This window comes from Lontra canadensis, unplaced genomic scaffold (assembly GCF_010015895.1).
Source record: "Lontra canadensis isolate GAN:19392208 unplaced genomic scaffold, GSC_riverotter_1.0 scaffold1, whole genome shotgun sequence".
NCBI classification, from domain to species: domain Eukaryota; kingdom Metazoa; phylum Chordata; class Mammalia; order Carnivora; family Mustelidae; genus Lontra; species Lontra canadensis.
The window spans coordinates 66,752,957-66,770,486 of NW_022630995.1; the positions used below are offsets into that span (position 1 = coordinate 66,752,957).

General features: G+C 56.9%; 1 protein-coding gene across 2 annotated transcripts in view; it reads left to right on the forward strand.

The window, feature by feature from the left end:
* Positions 1–602: 602 nt before the first annotated feature.
* Positions 603–17,530, forward strand: part of FAM53A (family with sequence similarity 53 member A) — a 30,452-nt gene continuing 13,524 nt past the window's right edge. For both annotated transcript variants that reach the window (XM_032856553.1, XM_032856545.1), the window contains exons 1-2: positions 603–663; positions 10,286–10,512. In XM_032856553.1, the coding sequence (XP_032712444.1) occupies positions 10,435–10,512 (78 nt within the window). In that variant the 5' untranslated portion in view covers positions 603–663; positions 10,286–10,434. The remainder of the gene's footprint in view (positions 664–10,285; positions 10,513–17,530) is intronic.

Here is a 17,530-nt window from a genome sequence, read left to right on the forward strand (position 1 = left end):
CCACCGCCCTGCCGGACACACCAGGCCAATCCGGAGGGAGACCCGAGAGGACAAGCTCCTTGCCCAATGTCACACAGCGGATCGCAGGCCGGCCGCAGCCGCCCCTGTCAAGGTCACCGCCTGCACGCCCGACCAGCCCGGCGTACGGCCCGGGAGTGGGGACCCTAAATGACCCTTCACGCCGGCCGTGGCCAGACACCCCCACTGCAGCCGCAGGTGACGGCCGCTGCCAGCTTTTGCTGCGAGGTACCAGGACGTCACTTCCCCGGCAAGCCAGCGAGCGCGGTGGGCGGAGCTTCGACTCGGGGGGGGCGGGGCCAGGCGGCGCACGCGCCCTCCGGTAGCCCGCCATGGACGCGCGCTCCCGACAGGGCCGACGGTGGGCGGAGTTGCGGGCGGGACGCCGAGAGGCCGCGCCCACACACCGGCGCAGGGTCCGCCCCCGTGCGCGCGGCGCCGCGGAGGGGAAGGCTCGGCGAGGGCAGGCTGACGGGAGCGGCGGCGGCCAATGAGCGGGGCCGGAGGGGGCGGGGCGCCGGCCGCGGTTGTGTTCCGACGCTGCTGAGGTGCCCGGCTCCTTGCTGGAGGGACGCGACCTGCGAGGCCCGCGCCTCCCGCGCTCCGCCGGTCCAGCTGTGGCCGCGGCCGCTCGGCCGCCCTCAGGTACGCCGCCCGGCGTCGGCCCGTGATGCCCCGACCGGGTGCGCGTGCCCCGTGCGCGCGCCCGCGCGGGGCCGAGCGTGAACTGGGGCCGGACGGTCCCCGCGTCTGTCGGCGCGCGCACGAGCGCTTTCGAGGCTGGACTCAGGGGGGGCGCGGCGGGCGGGCGCTCTGGAGCTCTGGACCCGGCTTGGGGTGTCCCGCCGCGCCGGCTTCAGGGGCCGTGTCAGCGGGGGCTCCGGTTCTCCGGCGCGCGGCTGTCGTCCCGTGGCCGGAGCGGGCGGGCGGGCGGGCGGGCGGGACAGCCGGCGGGTCCGGGGGAGGCCGGCCTTCCGCGGCTTCGGCGGGCGCGGAGCTTCTGCTGGGGTTAGGGCCGGGCTCGCGGGCTCCAGGATGCCCTTTGTGGCTCATGTGGAGCCGGCTGCAGGGCGGTCTCCGAGCGCCGCGAGCTGCGGACGGCGGTTCGTCGGGCCACGGGCTCCCGTGCACGACGCTGGACACGGCATAGATTCTGCCGCTGCCCCAGCGCTCCGGCGCCGCGCGGGTCCGGCGTGTCCCCAGGGGAGCAGGTCCGGGATTGCGTGGCCGGTCGCTGGAGGAACAGGAGAGTGGACATATAGACGCCCTGGCTTCTCCCTCAGCTGCGTCCGTGTGTGCGGGGTCCAGACCGCGGTTCGCGGAGGCAGCCCCACCTGCAGCCCCTCGTCCGGCCCTTGGTGGCTGGGGCCTGGCACCTGAGCCTGCCCCGCGGTTGTGCGGCTCGGGCCCTCTGTTGGGCTCTGGGGTGACCCCAGGAGTGTGCCACGATGGCGGTGGGAGCGAGCGGTGTCAACGGGCCGTCCTAATATTCTGCCCGGGGTTCTCTCGACTGAGGTTGGGTGCGCGGGCCGTAGAAAAGAGAGCCAGAGAGCCGTTGGGATGGCTCTGCAAGTATGGGATGGAGGAAACACCAAAGTTATCGTCATTTTTTAAAAGTGGACATCTGGGGCCCTTACCTAGTCACATGCATGGCTCGTGCGCGCTTATGTGCACGGGGAATGGGCGTCTATTTACTGATAAAACATTCAAGGGAACACAGACGTTTTTCACAGGCGCCTTGCAAACATTTGAAACAAGATTTTAAAAAAAAATTTTTAAATATATTTAAAATTAAAAAAAAATATTTATTTATTTGACAGACGGAGATCACAAGTAGGCAGAGAGAGGGTGGGGAAGCAGGCTCCCGGCTGAGCAGAGAGCCCCATGTGGATCTCCATCTCAGGGCCCTGGGATCATGACCTGAGCTGAAGGCAGAGGCTTTAACTCATTGAGCCACCCAGGCACCCTCGAAACAAACTTTTAAAAAAGTTATTTTATTTTTGTGAAAGATTTTATTTATTTATTTGAGAGAGAGCCCAGGAGAGAGCAAGCACAAGTTGGGGGGAGCAGCAGTAGGAGAGGGAGAAGCAGACTCCCCACTCAATAGGGAGCCCCACACGGAGCTGGATCCCAGGACCCCAGGATCACAAACCCCCCAAAGGCAGTTGCCCAACTGACAGAGCCATCCAAGGGCCCTCAAACTTTTTTTTTTTTTAAAGGAAGTTGAAATTTTTATAGAAATCCCTTTGGCTTTTTCTGCAGTAATGTTTCTCCAAGGAAAGTTGACTCACAATCTTTTGAGCCTCTGTTATGAGTGGCCACCATTTTAAACGTGTCCCAGGGACTTGGGCATATTCACGTATGTTATGGCATTTGATTCCTTGTGGCCTCATGAAGTGTGTGAGTCTTTACCGTTTTCAGTGCAGGAAGGTAGGCCCAGGGAGGTGCGGTCCCCTGCTTGGGGGAGCCCAGCAGGGCTGAAGTCAGTCTTCCTTCCTGCCCACCAGAGCCCGCCATACATCTTTCCTCTCAGAATGAAGTTCGTTTTTCTTCAGTGTGCTATACTTTCCCCATAGTAGTTGGGGGAGCAAAGATGATCTAGTTTACGATGTGAGTTTCTTTGTTGACTTGCGGATGTGGTTTTGGTGCACCTTTATTTTTATTATTATTATTATTATTATTATTTTAAGATTTTATTTATTTGACAGAGAGAGAGAAATCACAAATAGGCAGAGAGGCAGGCAGAGAGAGAGAGAGGAGGAAGCAGGCTCCCTGCGGAGCAGAGAGCCCGACGTGGGGCTCGATCCCAGGACCCTGGGATCATGACCTGAGCCGAAGGCAGAGGCTTTAACCCACTGAGCCACCCAGGCGCCCCTTGGTGCACCTTTAGATGTATTTATTTATTTGAGGGGGAGAGAGAGAGAGGGAGTGCAAGCAATGGGGAGCGGGCCAGAGAGGGAGAGAGAGAAGCCCAAGCAGACTGCGTGCTTGGCAAGGATATCGAGGCAGGGCTTGACCTCACGACCCTGAGATCCTGACCCGAGCCAAAGCCAGGACCCCAACACCTAACTGACTGAGCCCCCCAGGTACCCCTTCTTTGCACCTTTAAACCCCGTGTGGCTCTCCAAACTGTCTAGTTGCAGGCAGATGTTAATATTAGCTATTGGTTCATCAGGATGGGTGACGCTGGTCTTTTTGTTTTGAAGTCTCTTCAAAAAGATGTCATGTGTTTCAGTAAGCACCAGCTTTGTGGGGCCAGCACAGGGCTTTGCCTTAGGGTTTTCCAGGAGCTACTGAGTATGGCCCCTAAGCATGCCCTGTTAGGAAAGGTACGGACCCCTCCAGTGGAGCTGGACCCCAGGCTCCACCAAAGGAAAACAGTTGAGTGATTCTGGTGGTCTGCTGTGGCTATCCCTTGTGGCTTGTACCCAGGAGTGTGCATGTAAGGACGTGGCCCCTTCCCCTTGGTCCCTAGCCTCTGTGTGATGCAGGAATGGTGCTGAGGCCCGCCTCCTGCACGCCAGAGGGGTGTTTGGCCCCATCTGACTTTGTTAGTTGTGTGGCAGCATTAGCCAAGCCTCCAGAAGTGGTGGCTTCAGACAACAGGAACTACTTACTGTTGCTCACAGGCTCAGGGGTCCAGAATTCTCAACAGCTGGTCTGTCTTTGCTGGGGGAAAGGGGGCATGTGCAGGTTGGTCCATTGCTGGCTGGGGCCCAAGCGTCTCCTTGCGGGCATCCCCCTCTTTGCCTGCAGTACCTGGGCTGGGAAGGCTTGAGCAGCGGGGCCCCTGGGGCTCTTGGTCTCCATGAGTGCAGCAGCCTTGGGACGCATCCTGCAAGAGCCAGGAGGTGGGAGGGCCTCTCCCACCCAAGTCTCGGAAGTCCCCGTTGAAGGGCAAGTTGAAGTCGGCCTTCTTGTGGGAGCTGCGCCAAAGAATCCACAGTCACGTGCTCAGACCCGCATGGTACTGAGGGCTGGTTCATAACGAATGTCCAGCCAGGCCATGTGGTTGCCTGGGTACTCCTTGAAGGACAGTCCGAGACCTGGACTTGGTTGTCCTGCGTGAGCTGCGTGGTGGGGAGTCCACATGGTGCCCCTGGAGTCTGGAACGTGCTCCGTCTCACAGTGTTGGTGGGCCTACTTCCTATGGTTTTCCGTGGAAACCATCTTGGGCACTTGGTGGTTCTGGGCTGGGAAGAGGGCCCGGCTCTGGCCTTTCGTTCCTGGGGACGCTTCCTGTGACTGAGGACACTCGCTGAGTGTGTGCAGTGTGGCAGGCTCTGGGCACAGCACACTGACTGGGAACTTAGAGCTGTTCTCCCGGTTCATGCTCCGGAAAGCAGCATGGAGGAGCTGGCCTGTCTCGTCCAGGACCCAGGTTTGAGCTCAGGGGTCTGACTCACGGCCAGGGCAGGGCTTCAGGTTGCAGGCCAGCCAGGCCTCTGCCTGGGACTTGGGAGGCTGAGAGACTGCGTTTGGAGCCGGCTGGATCCACATACCAGGCTCCTGGGGCTCTGGCAGCTGGCTGTCAATGCAAGCTCCTGGGTTTGCTTATTTTATACATATTGTTAAAGATTTTACTAGATTTATTTATTGGAGGGAGAGAGAGTGTAAACACCAGTGGGCGAGGGGCAGAGGGAGAGTCAAGCTGACTCCCCGCTGAGCACAGAGCCGGACTTAGGGTTTGACTTCAAGGCCCTGAGTCCATTACCTGAGCCGAATCCAAGAATTGGATGCTCATCCGACTAAGCCCCCAGGCGGCCTGCAGGTTCCTTTATTCTGCAAGTTTCTGTATGGGACAGCCTGCTGCTGCTGGCCTCCTGAAGGGGCATGGCCCTGGTCATCCCTCTGCCATGAGACCAGGTTGCGCAGGGCCCCTCTTAGCGTGAGCTGAAGGCAGAGATGACAGGCATGGAGGAAGCCACCAGCCTGAAAGCAGAAGCCAGGATGGGCAGAGAGGACTGAGGGAGAGAGATGGTCCAGTGCAGGGAGCGGAGAAGCTGGGGCTGGGTAGCAGCGGAGGCCAGGGAGCCAGGGGAGGCTGGCACAGGCAACTCATACATATGCAGCAGGTCCTGTGGGTCCTCGGTGGGCACACTCCCAGGGCTTTTGAGATAAAGCATGTCCCTGGAAGCCTTGCAGCATGAGGTAGGGGGCCACTCCTGGAATCTGGTCAGCAGCAGCAGAGCGGCAGAGACTGAAGGCAAGGGAGAGCCAGCCCCGGTGTCCTGCGTCCAACCACCAGCTGGTCCAGAAACAGACCAGGGGCATGGGTGGGCAGCACTCCACAGTGACACCAGCAAATCCCATTAGGAAGTGCCCTTGCGAGTTTTCTGACCCCTGACTCGGGGAGAAAGAAGACCATGTGAGCCCCGCAGGCATCCAGGGAGGGGGACAGGGTGTGGGCACCCTCCCAGGCAACCCCCCACACCTAAAGCTGCCAGATCAGTGCAGTTCCGGGCCGGGGGGTGGCCCCCCTCACCTGAGTGGAGGCTGGGGGTATGGAAGAGCTGAGTTGTTTTCGAGTTTTATTCTTCTGGGGAGGAGTTTGTATTGGGCAGGTACATGGCATGTGAGAAAAGGTGGGTTGTTAACATTGGGGAGCGACTCCCCTGTGCAAGCTCAGCCAGGAGTGCTATTTATGGGGACATGATAGTGTCCGTGGTGGCTCGATGGAGTGTTCAGACAGCTGTTCTGGGAGGTTTGGAGGTGGAAGGTGGGGAGTCTCTGGCCCTCACTGTGTTGGTTAGGGGAGGAGGGCATCCCGGGCTTGTGCAAGAGCTATAGGAGAGGTCTGGTCGTTTGTGCTCCCAGAGGTGCCCGTGAGCCCAGACACATGTCCTCTGTCAGTCCTCCTAGTGGCTCCTGAGGAGTTCCCATCCCCCACCTTTCACCTCTCTGTCCCTGGGGCCGACCCGTCTTCTCACCTGGTCCCTGGCTTCTGGCCTGCCTGTGTCTGGCCCCAGTGCCCAGAGTCCTGGCTTTGCCCTTGTTTCCTAGTGGCACCTGCTCACTCTCAGTCTTGGCTTTCTTCTCTGAGCCCGCACACCAGCTTCCCTACTACTTGCACCTGCCCCCACCTGGCTTTGTTTTGCTTGTCTCTTGCTTTTGCTGCAGGCTGTGCATTCCCTCAGGGCCAGGGCACTGTCCTGAGTGGCTCCATCCCTGGCTCGCTCTGCTGTGACTGTGTGCTAGGCTTTGTGACCATGATGTTCCATCCTGATGGTTCCATCTCTTATACAGGGAGCTGGCTTGGCATTGTGGATTGAATTGTGTCCCCCAAAAGAAAGATTCAATAGGACCTGTGCATATAACCTTCTTTAGAACTAGGTCTTTGCAGATATAATTAAGATATAAATTAAGGTGAGGCCACCTATTGCTTTAGAGTGGGGGTGTCCTTAAAAGAAAGGATGTGGGTACAGGACAGACAGGAAGAGGGCTGTAGGAACATGTGGGGCAGCTGCAAGCCGAGGGCACCAGGCATTACTGGCCACAACCAGGAGCTGGGGGAGAGGCAGGGAACCCATCTCCTGTGGGGTGCCCAGAGGAGCCAACCCTGCCTGCATCTCGACTTCCCACCTCTGGCCTCCAGTTCCCGGCAGCCCCAGGAAGCTACTACACTCAGATTTCAGTGCATACCCAGTGGTCCCCCGAGCCGTGGCTTTGCCTTCGTGGTTTCAGTCGCTCACTGTCAGCGCGGTCCAGAGGGTGATGATCCTCCTCCTGACTGTGGCCAGAAGGTCAACGGTAGCCTGACACTAGGTCACGACACCCATGTCATGCTCTTCCTCCATCTCACACGGGCAACTACGTTAGTTCTTATTTTTTACATTTTTTAGAGAGTGGGGGGGAAGGGCAGAGAAAGAGACACTGGCGCGGACCCCTGGCTGAGCATGGAGCCCCATGCAGCTCGGTCTCAGACCCTGAGATCATGATCTGAGCTGAAACCAGGAGTCAGCTGCTCAACTGACTGAGCCCCCCGGGCGCCCCTCATGATAAAATGTGGGCACTTTATTACCTCACATTGTCACAAGAAGAAGGGTGATTGCAGGACATTTTGAGAGAGAGAGACCACACTCACACTTGTATCGCAGTGTACATTACCCTTGTGCTAGTATATTGTTATTCTTGTTAATCTCTTGCTGTGGCAACGTGTGAATTAACTTCATCACAAGTACGCATGCGTAGGAGAAAACAGTACAGTTAGCCCTTGAACAATACAGGGGTTGGGGGGTCGAAAATCCATGTAGAACTTAGGAACCCCCCAAAACTTGCCTGCTGATGAACTCCTGGTGTCTGCAAGTGTTACTGATGGCATGAACCGTTCGGGAGCACCCGTCTGTGTGTTCCCATGTCTTGCGTGCTGTGTTTTTGCAATCAAGTAAGCTGGGGAAAAGGAAATGCTATTAAAATTGTAAGGAAGAGACATTTCCAGTGCTGTCCTGTGTTTATGGATGAAAAGCCCCCCGTAAGTGGGCCTGTGCAATTCAGACCGTATTGTTCAGGGGTTGATGGCATCTGTAGGGTTTGGTACTGTCTGTGGTTTCAGGCATCTCAGGGGGGCCTTGGTATCCCCTGTGGGTGCGGCGCACGCCCGAATGGCCACCTGATACTATGCATTTCTTCTCACAGGAAATGAAACTTGCATGCTCAGCCCTCCTTCCCCATCTTGGTGGCCTCTGGAAGGTGCCGCCAGTTGCCCGGTGCCGTCCCTTCCACACGCAGGTGCACCCTGTGCCCCACTGTGACCTCCACTCGCCAAGGTCACGCTGGCCAGCCCTTGCATTTGGACACTGCGCACTTTGTTTTATTCTGTTCTTTTGAACCTCTGTTGAGAGTTGTGATATAGCCGTGTTTGCTGTTGCCATGGACTGTGCCAGCCGGGGCCCCTGCTCCTGTCTGACAGGCGCCTGAGCAGGACCGTCTGGGGAGCGTGTGCTGGTCTCCCATCTGTGGGGCTCCTTCACATTGCCGTGTCTGCCCTGGAGCCCACTCTCTGACTGGGGCAGGCGTTGGGGGAGGTCATCAGGTCCCCTCTGTCCCCTCCAGGCTGGCCCGTGCCCCACTCCTGTGTTTCGTGCCCCTGACACTGTGGGAGAACACTGACCAGTTCCTTTGTGCCCTTTACCTCGTGTGGGTCTGTCGGGCATTTCCTCAGTCCGGGTAGAACCCCTGGGTGTAGGCAGCAGCTATGTCCGGCCCGCATGCCACACGCGGTCACCCGTCCCCGGGACTGCATATTCCACTGTTCCAGGTGCCGTCTGCCATCTCTGGACGCAAGACCAGTTCCCTCTGTGTCATTAGCCAGTATCTTGTTGGGGGAGGCTTGGATACCATGTGAGAACACCAGGGTGGTGTTCACGGATGACTCTTGCCTGAAGCAGCGTAAGGTGTTGGTTACACGCTGACCTAAGTAAAGACAATCTGTCCTTCCGTCTGCACTCCTTGGTCTGCACCCTGCGTGTGGGACCAGCTTCCCTCCGCTACTTGTGGATCTTTCCCAGCTGTTCATGTCAGATTCCTGGGCTCTCACTTCATTCTGTAGAGCAGAGCACTTACGTCTGGGAGCCCTGGCCCCATTCTCTGCACGTATCCTGGCTTCCTGGTGCCCCAAGACCCCCGGGGCCTCTGTCCGTGCCCCAGCCCTGGAAACCAGTGGTCTCCCCAAGGGATGCGTGACCTGGTTTTCCAGTGAAAAGCTGGTCATGTTATAGTTTGTTCAAGTTTTGCTGTGGCTGCTATAGTTTTTCCAGAGTTGCACATGCCGTGTGCTGCTCAGAGGGTCAGATGGGAGGCTGGGAGAGCCCCTGAGTGCTGGGCATGGCGGGCACAGGAGTTGGAGGGTAGGGTCTTGGCCCTTGTGGGTGGGTGTAATTGCAGCAGAGCTGGTTGGCCTGGAGGGCCCCTGGTAGTGCCCCCGTCCTGAGAGGGAGGTTCTAAGTTGGGGCTCCGGGAGAATTTGTGGGGAGAGGCAGAGCCAGGCCAGCTTGCGGGCTCGGTGGGTCCGGCCCAGGGGACCGTGGGTGAGTGGGGCAGGTGTGGGGATGGGGCAGGCTCTGAATTGGCTCCCTGGAGATTATCTTCTGTCACTGTTCTCATTTCTTAATTTCTGAGAGCTCTTTTCATTTTTCTTTAAATACTTGTTTTTTTTTATTTTTTATTTTATTTATTTGACCCATCACACATCTCTGAGCACACGGTGCCCGCACCCTGATGCCCCTCATGCCGGTGCTATCTATCCCTTCCGATGGCCTCTCTCTCAATCCGTCCCCCCAGCTTCCTTACCTGGCTTGAGGTTCAAGTAGGCAGAGAGGCAGGCAGAGAGAGAAGGGGAAGCAGGCTCCCCATTGAGCAGAGAGCCCTATGCTGGGCTAGATCCCAGGACCCCGGAATCATGACCTGAGCCGAACACACAGGCTTTAACCCACAGAGCCACCCAGGCACCCCTGAATACTTGTTTATAAGGGCATTCTGATCTTATTCTGTGGGTTGGGTGCCTTCTCCCTCTGAGGTCAGGACCGATGCTGTTTCCTCTGTGTGTCTGGGGCCCTCCTGTCAGGCTGGCGCTCTCCATGGCTTCCAAGGCAGGTGGCCCTACTCACGCTCAGCAGCGGGCCGCTGAGAAGGTGAAAGCTGGGGATGGCGAGTGGGTGGCAGGCTGCACAGGGGCTCAGGAGTCTCCCCCTGCTGGTGTCTGTGGGCAACCAGGTCCCAGGTGCAGCATGAGTGCCCACTCCTGGGCTTGGAGGGCCCCCCCAGCTGCCCCTACAGCCTCCCCACTGCGGGGCCTGGGGTGGGCCCTGCACCCCCTGTGGCCTCCCACATGGGGCCAGCTGGATGGACTGGGGGAGGGCTGTGTAGCCGCTTGGGGGACAGTGGTGCGTGGGGGTTCAGTAGTTAGTTCTCAAGCAGCTGGTTCTTGGGGTAGGCTGTGGCTTCCTGCTCCTGCCCATCTTCCCCACGTCTCCCCTCCACCACCGTCTGCTCTGCTGTGGTGGTTGGGGAGGCGGGTTGGCCTTCAGGGCTGCTTTCCTTGGGGCTTCGGGAGCACTGGACCTCAGCTGTGCATGTAACCTACCGTCCTTTGACCAGAACGGCGCTTTTAGTGGTTTCTGGGCACTTGTACAGTGGTTGTGAAGCAAGAGGGTTTTTATCAGCCGGAGATAACAGAAATATTCTGCACACAAAGTACTCAGCATAGAGTAGGAGCACCGACCCAGTGGTTCTGCACATAATCACTTCTCTCTCTTCCCCACAAACACAGAGTCCTGAAGAGTCCCTGGAAATGGATCCCTCCTCTGTAAAGCGGAAATCCATCCGGAGGGTCAGCTCTGACCCAGCAGTGGCCCAGGCCTCCTGAAGCTTGCTGTTGTGCCTCCCAGGGCCCCTCGGTACCTACACAGGCTCCTGACCATGGTCACATTCATTACTGAGAAGCTGCAGAACCAGAGCCTGGATGACCTTGCCCACAAGAGCTACGATGCCAGCCCGGTAAGCTGGCTGTGACGGCCACAGGCAGGACCCTGTGCCCTGCCAGCGGTCGGGGGGTGACTGGCTGGGCTGGACTGTGCAGCCAAGGTCTGTGGGGACGTGGTGGGAGGAGGGCTGGAGGGGGCTGTGTCCTGGGGCCGGGCTGTGCACATGCAGCCCCACATCTCAGCGCCCTCATGGTGGGTTTTTAGCCTCATTAAAAACAAATCCCAGCTTTTAGTGAATGTCCACTCAGGTCCTGGAGATGTGCCAGTCCTGAGTGTGCAGCACGTAGCTCTCTGTACCCATCACACATCTCTGAGCACACGGTGCCCGCACCCTGATGCCCCTCGTGCCGGTGCTATCTATCCCTTCCAATGGCCTCTCTCTCGATCCGTCCCCACAGCTTCCTTACCTGGCTTGAGGTTCGTGTAGGTGGAGTAGGTTTTCCAGGGTCGCATGAGTGCGACCTTCAGGACTGTCTGGGTTGGGCTGTAGGTGCGGGTGGAGGTGTCTGGGTATGCAGCCCACATGGTGCTCAGAGGCCTTGAACAGTCTTGCTGATGCCAGGTGCCCAGAGTGCTGTTGTTGCAGCTGGGCTGCGAGTCAGGGCTCCCTGTGGCGGCAGGAAGCTGGGTCTCCAGGCCTCTGTTCATGGCCCACCGTCACCATCACCATCAGTGTCACTGTGGGTGGCTGTGAGGTTCCGAGTCTCAGTGCTGCGGACGGAAGTGCCAGGGCTGGGGGGGGTTGGCCTGTGTCTGCAGCCCAGGGGTTTAGGGGCATCCAGGGGCTTTTGTGGGGTGTGGCTCTCCGGCCTGGAGCTCGGGGCCCTAATGGGATTCTGGCGGCACGCCGTGTGCATGTTCTCACCCTCCCCTGTGCTCAGCGCAGTGACTGTTTCCTGGACAGTGACTGAAAGCCAGGCTGTAGTACATCACACATGGTGTCCGATGGCCCCATGCCCTTCAGACGGTGTGGCCGGGAGCTGGCGACCAGGTGCTTTGTGGCTTTGCTGGGGAGACGGGTGACAGATCGGGCCTGCAGGGCCCCCGTGGAGGAGTGGACATGGCTGGACCTACCACGTTTGGGGAACATGTCACCCCTCTGGGGGGAGAGAAGGGCCGCTGGGAGCACCCTGCGCAGGAGGAGGGCCCACATGGTCAGCCCGTGGCGCTCCCGGCTCCGTTCTCTGCCCTTGGGGGCGATCTGTGTGTTTCCTCAAGACGTGTATTTTGTTTTGTTTTGTTTTGTTTTGTTTTGTTTTGTTTAAGATTTTATTTATTTATTTGACAGACAGAGATCACAGGTAGACAGGCAAGCAGAGAGAGAGGAAGAAGCAGGCTCCTGCTGAGCAGAGAGCCCGATATGGGGCTCCATCCCAGGACCCTGAGATCATGACCTGAGCCGAAGGCAGAGGCTTTAACCCACTGAGCCACCCAGGTGCCCCAAGACATGTGGTTTTGATGAGATAGATAACTTGTTAATTATGTGGTAGGTCTTTCTTCCTGAAACAGGAGCACAGGCCTTTCCTGACCCCAAGACGAAATCTACAGCAGCCATTTTGCTGTTGGAGAGGTTTGGTGTGTGTGGAGTGAACTGTGGCCCAGGGAGGCTGCTGTGGGGTCAGGGCCACTGTGCGGTCGGGGCTATGAGCTGTGGGTCCACGGGGCCCGCACGCAGGTGTTTGTTTAGAGAGAGGGCGACGGCGAAACAAATTTTACCTGTGAGTCCTCCCATCATGACGCAAATAGATTTACTTGGTGTCAGTTCCCAATGGAAGAGAATTGCCTCGTTACCAGTAGGCCTTTGGCCGACCTCCTGGGGAGGCTGGTCCCTGCGTTTGCAGGGTTTCTGCCCACATCTGCTGATGCTTTGTTTATAGAAACCTGCTGTTTTTAACTGCTCACTTAAAAAAAAAAAACAGATGTAATTTATAGGCAGTGAAAGGCACTAGTGCTCCTGTCTTTTCGAGCCAGAAGTCTGTTGTCTCTGTCACGTTTGACATTGGGCTTTAGTAAGGCCAGTACGGTCAACTCTGCAGAACTTGTCAGGGTCCTCGGCGGTCAGCGATTTACCTGGGGACTGCCCCCTCATGCTGCCTGCGTGCATCTCGGTGCATGGTACTTCTAACGTTCACGGAGACAAGTTGACAGTTTAAAAAGCCAATTTGTTGTCTAGGAATAGAAATGCAAGTTTTTGAAGGTGGCTAACGTTCGTATTTTCATGGCAAAATCAGAACACAGGTAAGAGTAGAGCTTTAGAGACCTTGAGGTCAGCACTGTCAGGCCCTGGCCTCTTGTCCTGTCTGTGCCGTCCCCCACAGCCCGCCTGTGGTTGTCTCACAGTGAGTTCTAGACTGTTCTTCTCGGACTGTTTCTGTTTGTGTCTCTATAGACGTCTTTTCGGGTGTCTCCTGTCCCCGGTGTGTTGCACAGATGGCTAGTAAGAGCCAGGCTGCCCCATGTGACAGCCCCTAACCCATGTGGCTTTTTAAATTGAAATTAAAGCTAATTAAAATTAAACACAACATGCTATTTCTTGTTTGCATTAGACACACGTCAGGTGCCCTGTGTCTCGACGTGGCCAGTGGCTCCCACAGCAGGCGGTGCATTGGTGGCCCCTCCTCCCAGGAGGACCTCCAGGACAGCGCTGCCGGGTGCGACCAGAGTCCCCTTGGATAGACTGCATTCTGTCTGTCCGTTTGTCGGTTGGTGGACATCTGGGTCGCTTCTGCTTGGCGGCAGTTACCAGCACCACTGCCGTAAATGTTTGTGTACAGGCGTCTTTGTTTCTCTTGGGCGTATGTCCAGGAGTGGGACTTGTGGGATGTGTTGTGACTCTGTTTACTCTGAGAAACCGAGCTCTTTCCTGCAGCGATCACACCATTGTGCACCGAGAGTCCTCAGTCTCCTCATCCTCCTTAATACCTGCAGCCATCCCGCTGTCTGACTCCAGCCACCCTGACAGCTGCTGTGTCCTTGTGGTTTGATCTGCGCTTCCCTCCCGAGTAATGATGCTCACCCTTTTCTCATGCCCTCTGGCCATCGGTGGATCGTCTTTGAAGAAAGAGGTCTTCAAGTCTTTTGCCCATTGAAAAACTGGGTTGCCTGTTTTTTAATTTTTGAGTTGTTAGGATTCTTTATATATTCTGATCCATAATCAGATATGGGATTTGAAAAAACATTGTTCTGTTTTGTGGATGTCTTTCTTGATGGTGTTCTCTGAAGCACAAAAGCTTTATTTTATCGAAGTCCAACTGATCTCTTTTTCCTTTTGTTGCCTGTGCTTTTCATGTTGTATCTAAGAATCCTTGGCTAAATCCGAGGTCATGAAGGTTTACTCTTCTGTGTTCCTCTATCAGTTGTATATTTTTAGCTCTTACATTCAGGTGTTTGATCCCTTTGAGCTACTTGTAGTGTGTGGTGTGAGGTAGGGGTCCAGCTTCGTTCTCTTGTGTGTGGATCTTAGTTGTCCCAGGACCATCTCTTCACAGGACTCTTCCTTCCCCCTGACTGGTCCTCGGCGTCCTTGCCAAAAGTTTACATTTTTTTAAAAATAAAGTCTCTGAAACCTAGTGTGTACTTTACACTTACAACAGATCTCAGTTTGGACACCAGGTTCTCATTACAGAAATGTCTGATCTGTGTTTAGGTTTCGTGAAATTTATCGTTGAAGAAGTAGATTTCACACACTCCACTTGTTCTAAGGGCACTGAAAAGTTTTCCAAAAATTGAATCATTTGTTTTAAAACTAAAATTCAGGATACTTGTAAATAAAATTGGAAATCACTAAACACTTGGTGCCTTTGTCTCTCCAGCCATGTGCCGCTCTGGTCACTCACTCATCCCTCCCTGAGGACTGCCACCTGCTGCGTGGTCAGGAGCAGGTGGTAGGAGCGGAAGGCCTAGTGGGGGCACCTTGTCCAGTCTTGAGGGCTTGATCCATTTGAGGGTCTCTGCCCTGTCAGACAGAGAGCTGACATGTGTCTCGAGGGTCAGTGCCCCTGTGTAGCATGGTTCAGTCAATACAGATGTGCGGAGTGCTCTGTGCGCCTGGCTGTGCTGTGCTTAGTGCCTCCTTGTGGGTGTTTTGGTTGACCCCATGGCCACTCTGTCCTCACCCATTCAGTGGGGGTAGTTCCTTTGTTTTATGTTCCTTTTTCTCTGGCCTCAGGTGCATTCCCACTTCCCGCCAAGGCCCCTAGTCTCTTACAAAGCCTTCTGAACATGGGGGGGTGGGTGTCAGCTCTTCTTGCTTTGCCTCTGTGACTCTTGGGGGACAGAGGCTAGTCTAACTGTGACCAAAAAGGCCTAGAAACACATGAGTTTGTGTCCGGTTCCCACTGTCCCATCCCCTGCCCAGACAGGACTCTGTCTCAGGTGTCTGGTGTTTTCCGTAGCTGGTGCTCTGGGTCACGTCAGTAAATGCTGTCTGTCCCCATGAGTGTGGATGGGGAACCTGGGGCAGCTCCATCCAGGGCCATAGTCTGTGGTGATGGGAATGCTCCCTGCTGGCCCAGTGTGTGGCTACTTAAAGCATGGGGTTACTGAGCCCCACGATGTGTCTGGGGTAATGGGGAGCTGGGAGTGTTTTGTGTAATTGAAGTTTGGGTTTTAGTCACAGCCTCTGGTTGCTGGCTATTGTGTGGGGCAGCGCAGAGTGTGAACTCCGTTCCCTGAGGGTCCACCGCTCTCTCCTGTGGACCCGCTGTGGACACACCTGTTCCCTCCAGCCAGGCTCTTCCACCTCCGTGGCTTGTCGTTCAAGAATTGTCTGCACCAAGTCCATGACCTTTGGGGAGAAGCTTGTTTTGCTCCTCACGGCGCCCAGAGTTGTGTCCGGGTGGTTTTGGGGTCCGTGGGAATGAGGGGCACTCACATGAGGGTGCACTGTTTGCCCGCTGTAGGGTGGTCGCAGCTCTGGTGAAAACCCCACGGTGCTTATGGAGCCTGACCCTGCGGCTCTTGGGTGAGCTATAGCTTCTGGGCTTCATTCGTGTATGGCCTATGGCCACGGCGGGGTCTGGGGGTGCAGGGTGCTGCGTGAGGCTGCAGGGGCAGCGAGGGGCTTGGGGGGTGCATGTTGTGGGGTGTCGGGGCCGAGGAGGAGGGTCGTGAGCTGGGGTGCTGTGGGGGTGGACGTTCAGGGGTCTAGTACTCCCAGCTGTGGTGTGGGCTGTCCACAAGCCACGTGCCCAGCTGCACAGGTACAGGCTTGGATGGTGGGGAGTTTGGCTTTCAAAAACCTTTCATGGAAAATTCGTTTTTTAGTGAGGCAGACTTTGCACATGGTGGAGCGTGACACGGGCTCTGCTGTCCTGTTGGGTGAGGTTTGCTGGCTGAGCACACGGGTAATGCTGCCTCCACCACCCAGATGGGTTCTGACCTTCTGGGGGCCCATGTGGCCTAGCCCGTCCTGGGTCGTCTGGGCTGTGTGGCCTGTCCTTTTGGAGTCCGGCTTCTTTCCCTGGTGGGAACTCGGGAGACTCGTCATATGGATGGTTGTTGGTGCTTCTGTCCTTCCTCTGCAGTGCGGTCTCTGTCCTGCTGTCAGTGGACGTTTGGGCCCTTCCCAGGCTCTGGCTGCTGAGACAGACGTTGCTGAGTGGCCCACGTGCGGTCCCCAGGGGCTGGGTCTGTCTGCAGTGCCCTGGTCATGCCTGGCGCCGTGTCCCCAGGCTCTGCCTGCTTTCCCCAGATGACGAGGGAGATTGTGCCTCTTGTTCTGCTCAGTGGCCAGTTGTGAGTGACTTAGGTCTTTGGCTATTTTCCTGTTGGGTCGTGTGCCTTTTTTTTACTGGTCTGTGGGAAGTCATTGATACATTCTGCTATGAGCCTTTTCTTGGATTCCTGTTTGCAAATATTTTCTCCTGTCTTGTGGTTTGCTTTGTCACAGGTGACTTTCAGTGAACATAAATTCTGATTTCAGCGTAGATGGAAGCATCCATTTAAGTTAGTGTGTTTGATCTCACTTAAGAAATCTTTGCTACCCTGGGGCTTGAAGATATCCTCCTGTTTTCTTCTAGAAGCATCTGTTTTCCTTTAGCTTGAAAACTGCACTCTCCCTGGAGCCGAGTAGTGTGTGAGATGAGGCCAGGCTAAGGGTGGATTTTCTTTCTTGTGCCCTTTCTGGAAATGGCAGTCCTCTATCCACCATCAGTTGGTAGGTTCTGTGCTCTCACATAGCCCAGGAGCTACCCCATGTGTGTGTCCCACTCTCACCCTGGCCCAGGTGGGGAGACCGAGCCTTACACAGAGGAGCTGTCCTGCCTCTGTCAAGGATGCCCAGGGGAGTGGACTGCAGGCCGTGGGCTGCATGGGCTGACCCTGGGCTCTGGTGGACGGCGTCGTGGCAGGTGTGGTGGGGCTAGGCCTGCCTCGGAGCCAGCCTGTGGTTTCGTGGCCCCTGGCGTCCTGTGGGCATGTTTGGAGGCAGCCTTGTCTGGTCAAAAACAGCATGAAGTAGGGTATACAGACCCATTCTGGACGTGGAGGCCCATGCCGCTGCAGCTGTCCTCCCACAGAAAGGCCCGGGGCCAGCCCTGCCCCGCTCCCCAGCACAGGCGCAACCCACAAAGCCTATGCCCTCTGGCTGTCCCACGTGGCTGCTGCACCTTCACACTGGGCTGGAGCCTGGGCCCCTTGCGTGAGAGCCACCGGAACCTTTCCTTGACAGACGGTGCTTCTGTTCAGGTTTCCTATTGTGTGTGGGGATGACAGCCCTCGGAAAGTGCTTGTGCCTGGTGCTCACCTGGGGGACAGTGGCTGGCCAATCCAGCTTGCGGCAGGGGGCATGGTGGATGGGGGCTCTGGGAGGGCCATGGGGGGTGCTGTGGGGCACAGGGGGGTCTAGGAGGGCCATGGGGGTAGCTGTGGGGGGTGCTGGGGTGCTGGGAGGGCCTTGGAGGTGCTGGGGGACTGGGAGGGCCTTGGGGGCCACTGTGGGGGTGCTGGGGTGCTGGGAGAGCCTTGGGGGGCACTGTGCGGGTGCTGGGAGGGCCTTGGGGGTGCTCTGGGGGTGCTGGGGAACTGGGAGG